The sequence below is a fragment of the Chiloscyllium plagiosum genome, chromosome 37, assembly GCF_004010195.1.
Source record: "Chiloscyllium plagiosum isolate BGI_BamShark_2017 chromosome 37, ASM401019v2, whole genome shotgun sequence".
In the NCBI taxonomy this organism is placed as follows: Eukaryota; Metazoa; Chordata; class Chondrichthyes; order Orectolobiformes; family Hemiscylliidae; genus Chiloscyllium; species Chiloscyllium plagiosum.
Genome location: NC_057746.1, coordinates 23,237,673 through 23,245,888, shown reverse-complemented (window position 1 = coordinate 23,245,888; position 8,216 = coordinate 23,237,673). Strand labels below are relative to the sequence as shown.

Sequence of the window (8,216 nt, the reverse complement as noted above, 5' to 3'; positions counted from 1 at the left end):
GCTGGTCCTGCCCCTCTGGGGTAGCTGTCTGCATCCCCGTGCAGTACGCAAACTGCTGGACCCTCGCTGGGCTGAGGTAGCTGTCCAGTTCCTCACTCGGCCCATTTGCCCGCTTCGGTGTCATCGGGCCGAGACCAGGGTCCACGCTGTCTGTTTCTATATCTGACAGCGGGGCTGTCAGAGGGTCGCTGCTCCCAGTGACCTGGAGCTGTGTTGCAGTGGGGCCCTCCTGGCTTTCACCTGGTGGGGGGTGGTGGTTTCCCATTTCCTCAGGAGGCTCGTCCCTTGGTTGGCAGTTGCTGCTCTCCTTTCTCCTCGCAGCGCTCTGCCTCTTCTTTTGGTGACGACCCTCCTTTCTTCCGTCCTCACCCTCCGAAGAGCTGTCTGTGTCTTCCACCTGCAGCTGCCTTTTCCCCTTTTTCTGGGAGGTCTTGGTGACCGGGTGGGTTTTCCTCTTCCTGTTTTTCACCACGGTCCATTCCTCTGCCTCCTTCTTTCCCTTCTCCGCCTCCTCCTCCTGTCCTGTCGGAGCTTCGCTCGGCAGCTGTACCTCTCCGGTAACTGTCATCTGCTCTGCTCCGGCCTGTTCTTCCTGTTGCCTGCCTCTTGACACCATTCCTTTGCCGGTTTGCGGTGCCTTGCCGTCTTTTTGTGGCCCGCCTCCGGCCATCTGCGCGTAGGTGGCGGCCCCTCGTCTTGGGCAGGCGCTGTACACGTGGCCCGCCTCCCCGCACAGGTTGCAGTTCTTTTCCTCCTTGCAGTCTTTGGTCGGGTGGCCCTCCTTCTTGCAATTGCGACAGATTGTGACCTTGCAGTCCGCCGCCATGTGGCCTGACCTCCCACAGGTTCGGCACACTTTCGGCTGCCCTGCATAAGTCAGGTACCCTCTGCTCCCTCCGATAGCAAAGCTGGAGGGTGGGTGGAGGATATTCCCGCTGGCGTCCACCCTCAGGGTTACCTTGACCTGTCGTTTGCTGGTCCAGATCCCGAAAGGGTCAACCACGTCGGTGCTTTGACCCTCGACCTGCACATATCTTTCCAGGAACGTCAGGATGTCAGTTGCTGGCACGTAGGGGTTGTACATGTGGATTGTAACAACCCGGCTCCTCTGTGCAGGAAGCACACACAACGGGACCGCCGACAAGATGGAGAACAGCGGCTCCCCTTCCTTTTCTTTGAAGACCTTCAGGAGCTGCTCACATTGCTTCACGCTCCTGAAGGTGACATCGAAGTAGCCTACCCCAGGGAAATCCTGCAGGCAGTACACATCTGCTGCGGCGAATCCACAGCACACGAACAACACCTTCTTGACGAACACCGTCCGATCGACAGGTGTACGCTCCTCCACCTTCTTGACAGACACCCAGACGGTGTTTCGAACCCCCTGCCCAGGGCTGCGTGCAGCTGTTGAGGCCATAGCTCTGAGGTTGGCTGGTCCCTGAATTGGCGTTAGGTCAAAGCCAATAGCAGGTCAGCACAACCAGACAATCCTCCAACGTCCAATCACGATCCAGCGATGATCTCCACTAGCTCTGATGACTCGCAACTCGACCCCTGTCCTGATAAGAACAGACACTTGATCTTAGCCAAAAGGCCGAGAAGCGATCAAGCTGATCAGGCAGGTGTCCAACCCTCTGTCCTGCACGTAGGCGATCGTATCCCTGAGGAGTGCGAGACTCTCAGTGATCTTCCTGCCCGGTACAGCACAGGTTTGGTCAGGGTGACATCCTTGACGAAGGGCTTATCCCTCAAACATCGACTCTCCTGCTCCTCGAATGCTGCCTGACCGGCTGTGCATTTCCAGCGCCCCACTTTTTGACTGACTCTCCAGCATCTGCAGTGCTCACTTTCTTCCAGAGTATAGAATGCAAATACACGGCACTGTGAGAGCACCACACAAATAAAAGGAGGCTAGCCCGGTGTGGTAAAACAATGCTTTAACTTGAAGAAACTGAGTCACTCTGCATGCAAGAACGAATGAAAGCAAGCCAATAATGGTGGTTACTGGGGAGGTGTCAGATGATGATTCTGATGAAACTTGACACCATAGAATAGGCTGGCATCTTCAGTCTGAGGGTGATAAGTGGTTTATAACTGCTCACAGTATGACTGACTGAAAGAAATCACAGCAGTGAATATGAAGATTCAAGTAGATATGAGTGCTTCATGCAACATCAGGAGCTTCATAAACCTGTCAGAAATGATTCAGGGTGAAGACCCAAAAATGAAGTCCTCAAAGATAAAGTTGAGGCAATAGATGGAATGATACTCATCCTGCAAGCACAACACAATAAGAAGATAAATGACCAGCAGCTCCAGTTAGTGGACATTAAGCAAAGGTTATTATTTCGCGATTGAAACTGGTGTAAAAGTTTGAATTTGCCAGGAGAATTTGCAACGTTTCACAAGCTACTGAGCCATTGAGTGCTAAATAGATCCGAAAAGATGACAAAGATGTTGCTACAGATTGTTGAGTCTCTTCCTGGTGAAAATAAACTCAAAGTGGCTGAGACTGTAAGACCAACTCTGAGAACTGCCCTCAAGTCATCCCGAAAGTCAAGAGAGAGAGAAGTAAGGACAAGGAAGTGAAAACTCCGGCAGAGCAGCACTGGTAGCAGTGAACGAAACCTGGAAATCTGCCAATATGCATAGATCTCAACATTTTGATTAGTTTTCACTACCCAATGCAAACTATCGAAAACATTTTGCACTCACTTGCTGGGGCACTGCTACCCTTATTTCGGAAGATAGTTACTTCCAAGTGAAGGTGGATGAAATCAGCAGTTTTCCAACTCCATTTTGGCTGAACTTTGAGAGATACAGATGATTGTGTGAGCTGTTTGGCATTTCCACTGCTCTGGAATCGTATCAATGCAGGCAATATGAGATAATTAGTCCCCTTCCCTTAGTGGAAGCTGTCATAGATGGTCTGCTAATCTATGGACATGGAGACACAGTGGGAGAAAACCATGTCCAGAATCTAGAACGAGGCAGTACTTGGAGTGTTGTTTATGTCCCAAGAACAAACAGTTGCATTTGCAACTACAGAATAATTGCAAACTGAATAGCACTTCTGGAGAAGGAATATTTTCCCAGGAACTGGTAGCTGTGCATTGCTAGCACCAATCAGTACTAGGGAAAGCCAGCCAGATGAGTCTTGGTTGAGCAAAGAAAGGTAGCTATTTAAGATGCCTGAGGTACACAGGTCATGACAGCCAAAGGACCTCACCCAGCTCCTGACAAGATGACAGCTGTACCCAAGGTTCACTGGCCAACAGGTATGAAAGCAATGCAGCAGTGAACCACCGAGCAAGGTTCGAGCCTGATCATCATATCATCAACATCTAATCTTTTGTAGGGATGGACAATGAATGTTTGCCTTGCTGGATGCTGTCTGAACTGCTGTGCTTTTCCAGCGCCACTAATCCAGAATCTGGCTTCCAGCATCTGCAGTCATTGCTTTTACCTAGTTTTTACCTGGTTATGCCCATGTCCCATGAACAAAAACAAAATTGCAAACTCATTGCTAAGAAGATGCCGTGGTATTAAGCCACACAACATGGCTTGGTTTAACAGTCAAAGTCCAAGTGGCCTGCAAAACACTGAGAAAAAGAGAGAGGTGGGACATACCACCAGCGCACTCATTGATGATGTTACCTAGTTATGATAACATCTGAAAACAAACATTCCATCTCAGCGAGCAAACTGACATATTTATCATCAACCTCATCTGCAAACCTTTGCAAAAATTGCTAACACTGTGAACCTCTTCTGACCTGTGTAGCTTTAGACATATTTTAACTGAGATTTCTACTATTCAGAACTCCAGATTTCTATTCTTCCCGTTGCATTGAGCTCACACATAATTTGTCCTCTTGTGCTGTGTAATTTTCCCGCGTGTGCCTTTGAGGGGCTGAGTTTTTCGAATCATCGTGTGGAGTGACTTTGCACTGGTCTGCACAGAAACTGCTTTTACTTGAAACAAACAACTAGTGATGACAAATGTGGGACTAAGGCGAGTGGGGTCACTTTATACAGTGATACATGCAAAGTAGCACTTAGAGTAAGCTATGCAGCAAGGACAATCAGTTGTTATGTGCACACAGGCCATTAATACTGTTGGGGAAAAGTTAACATTCTTTGCCTGGAGGCCATTTTCCTGATTTGGCTGAGAGTTCCATTTTGTGTCCCCAGCCAGAACATTGCTGGCTGTGCATTCCTTACTGTGAGGTCATGTGAAAGGTTGTCCTTATCTTCCTTCTCAAGGTAGTGTCTCCTCCCTTTGCTGAATGATCAGTGCAGGCTGTAGAACCAGTCAAGCTGACATAGACCTTCCAGTTAGTCACCCTCCCTTCTCTAGTTACTGCCTCTTCACAGTCATTCAGCCAATTAGGGATATCTCTGCTTAGTGTTAGCAATCTGTGTAACTAGAGCAGGTGGTGATACCATTTGATCTGTCCACTTGTAGAATGCATAATAGTGCTTTAGTTTTGAACTTAACGACTAACCTCTAATTTAGTACCAACTTGTAACCATGCCAAACTGTGTAATTAACGATCAGCTTCTATCTGTTTCCTCAACATAATCCCGTAGTATACTGATGTACTTTGGAATAACACCAAGCCACAGTGAGGACGGTGAATTCCCCCTGATATATCGTGTAATAAACGAATCAGTTCGCATAGTCCGAGTTCAAAAGTTTTCTTCAACAAATACAAACAGAACACTGAAGAAGGAATAGCATCCCAGGACTGAGCAGCCACATGATGCATTGCTCACACCAACTCACACCATTGCCATTAAAAGTCCTGAATGCTTTAGAGAAAACTGGGACTGATGAAAATTTCTTTGTTCGTGCATACTGATGTTCTTCATTGACTGTGCGAATTGATAACTTGGTGAATGGAGTGAAGGTGCAGGCATTTTTTTTCATGGCAATGGGGAGAGTTGAGAAAATGCATTTATTAGGACACTGGGAGATGCTGGAGATCAGAGTCAAGAGTGTGGTGCTGGAAAAGCACAGCCAGTCAGGCAGCATCCGAGGGGCAGGAGAATCGACATTTCAAGTGTACGCTCTTCATCAGGAATAAGCTCTTCCTGATTAGGAAAAGCTTATTGATGAAGAGCTTATGTTTGAAACATTGATCCTCCTGCTTCTCGGATGCTTCCTGATCGGCTGTGCTTTTCCAGCACCACATTCTCAACTTAATTAGGACACTGTATACCTGTAACTTGCAATAGGCATCGAACCTCTGCTGCAAGTTGTTTTCACATTAAAGTGCACAGCCTTTTAGCATACCACATTGTCGGAGAAATTTGCCCAATAGGTTAGAGATCACAAAATGCAGCTCGAAGTGAAATTGATAAACAGTTTATTGCAAGTGATATCGCTGGAAGAGAAAACAGACCAGCTGACACAGAACTGACAGTCTGTATAGGTAGATCAGATTTCTCTTCCCAGAGCTGAGGATGAGACCAGTTTTATAGTAATGCTAATTGGATACTAATTGAAAAACAAATATTGGATGAATGTCCTGTTCTTTCTTTCAATGCAACATCCTGACAGTATCAATGGTTCCATTCCTCTTCACAGGTAGGTGTTAATGTCTCCTCTGAAGGGGTGAGGTGCTTCCATTGTCCTGTGCCTGGAGCATGTCCTTGCTGGTGCCTCTCTGTCTGACCTGCTCTTTGTGTGGCTTTGGTATTGCTGGGTTGTGAAACTGCCCTTGGGGCTTTGAGATATCTGTGGTGCTCTGTCATTGTCCATGGGAGTTTAAAGTGTAGTCCCTTGTCTCTGTGCTATCAATTTCGGCTTGTGAGTTGCTTGGGAATTCTGGGTGATCTGGTACAATTTGGCCAATTTTGATTTTGTGGGCCTATCATTAGCAAATCTTTTCCCACACACATGAAACAGATATTCAGTTTCTGTAATGGCTTTCCTATGCTGCAATGACTCTCTCCCTCTGTTGTGACCTTCTGTCTCCCCACAGTGCAATGAAACTCTCATCCTCTGCAGTTAGGCTTGGACAGCATTCAGACTTTGGTTGACCATTGCAATTGACACTCATGTCTGACAAATGCCAGATAGTGATTGTGGGATATAGGTAAATTAATGTTTTTTCTGCAGTTCTGTAATTCTGCAATTATAATTTCTGGTACAAAGTAAATGAACTCACATCAGTGTGTAATTGTTTTGGCCAAGAGCTGAGTCAACAAGAATGGAAACTAGGTGGAGGAAATATATAATTGTTTTTGTATTAGCTAAAGTGATATGCCAGCGTGAAACGTGATTGCAAAACAATAGTAGATATTCTGGACAAATAGATAAGATGTTGTGAGGGGATGAACTTAGGCCAGATACGGCTGTACAAACATCTGTTTCCCACTTTTACAGAGACACAGGAACAAACCCCAACTAAAGAGGTCATAGAGATCAGAATGGCCTCCAGAGAGGCCCAGATGGAGAGAATGGATAATGATGAAGAAAGAATATGCCTAACAATGACCTGCAGTGGGATGAGGTCAAACGGCCTTGTGAGGCCAGATATAAGCATTTTGTCACAGACAAGGCCGGATATGGCCGGAGATAAATGGGAGTAATGGAGTCAGTCTTAGAGAAGTGGAGGATGTAAACAGGGGGGGAAACAACGAAATAAGAAAAAAAATGTAGGAACCAAATTATATAAATATTGAGAATTTGTTGAATTCGGTGTGTTTTGTCCCTGCTTTGTGGACATCACACCCACTTGCATGTGTAAAATAAATGACACTACTGATTCAGATCTTGTCTTGGACTGAAATTATTGAAGTGAGTGAGCTTTGTTTCTCTCAATTGGGGGCTCGTCCGGGATTTTCTTCCATTGCCAGGGGGAGTGGCTGGCCTTGGACACTGGGAAGACGCGTCCCGTTCCCAATTGAGGAGCGGTCTCCTGTCCTGGTTTGGTCCACTCCCTTGGGCGACTGGTACGGATCCCACAAGAGAGACATCTGAATCAGACAGTGATAGGAGCTCAATAGAAAATACAGCGACAAGGGGCTAGGCAACTCTGTGCACAGATCAAGGTAAGAAAATTGACTTTTAAGTATTGCCTTGGTGGCCGGGATTGGGTTTTAGTAGTTAATAAGGGACTAACGAAGGACTCAATATGGGTTGTGCCGTGGGTAAGGAAAAAGCCTCCGGGAAAACAAAAGAAGAAAAAGGCAATGAAAATGGTGGCGGGGTCCCTTACAACATACCTCCAGAAAATCCTTTGGGCAGGATGTTGTGGAATTGGAGAAATAATACTTGTACTAGGGAGACAGATAATTAAATATTGTTGTTTTGTATGGACTAAGGAATCCATCCTTTGTCCCGCCGTCTTCTGGCCAAAGTACGGGTCGGACGAAGACTGGGTTTGTAAATATCTGAATTTATATGTCAATGTGTGAGGGAGAGAGAATGAAAAGAGCTGTACAGCTGGTAGAAAGTTTAACCCTTTGTGATTTGGTTTGAATGAACATTTGTTTGTTGGTGATTGAATGTTTGTGTTTTATTCCCTGGAGCTTGAGTTCCAGGACTGTTTTGAATTCTGATTTTTATTATGGAAACGTAACATGATTTCTTTTAAGGTTAAGGATTCTATAGGGATTATGAAAAAAAAGAATGATAACTCCTGTTCTTTTTAAAGGCCATGACTGCCTTACTGTCATTTCTAACTAATCTCTTTTATCTTCACATAAAAGCGATTTATGGAGGACAGTTGAAGTTTCAGTTCAACATTAAATTGTAGTAAAAACGAAACTCCTATGGTTAATATCTGTGACCTTGGATTCGGCCATTGTTCATGCATTTAAAGTTTTTTTTTTAAACTTGAATAGACAAATTCTTTTAAGGCAGCTCTGATTATTTCACGACCTATAGTATTGTAATCGAACAACGATTGGTCAGGACTACTTAAGAAAACTAATTTTGGATTTAAATTAAGGGACTAAAACGGGATGATTACAGTGGATTTCAAAATTGGGAACTGTATGCATTTTACATTTTAAATATTAAGAACTGAATAAATGAACGTAAATATAAAAATATATTTACAAGTTAGGAACAGGCTTTAAAGTTAGTCCAGCATGAATTGATGAATTGGTATTTGAAGTTATAGGGAGCTAGAAATATTGCAATATTTCTTTAAAAAAGAAAAAGTGGAAGAACGTAACGACTTATCCCCTTCGGGAGGTAC

General features: G+C 45.1%; 1 protein-coding gene across 1 annotated transcript in view; it reads right to left on the bottom strand.

Moving 5' to 3' along the window:
* The window catches only part of LOC122541260, a 5,642-nt gene extending 4,816 nt beyond the window's left edge, over window positions 1-826 (bottom strand). The window contains exons 1-2 of the mRNA XM_043677877.1: window positions 139-826; window positions 12-108 (exon numbers count right to left, since the gene is read on the bottom strand). Coding sequence (XP_043533812.1) covers window positions 12-108; window positions 139-826 — 785 coding nt within the window. The remainder of the gene's footprint in view (window positions 1-11; window positions 109-138) is intronic.
* Between the last annotated feature and the right edge of the window lie 7,390 nt (window positions 827-8,216).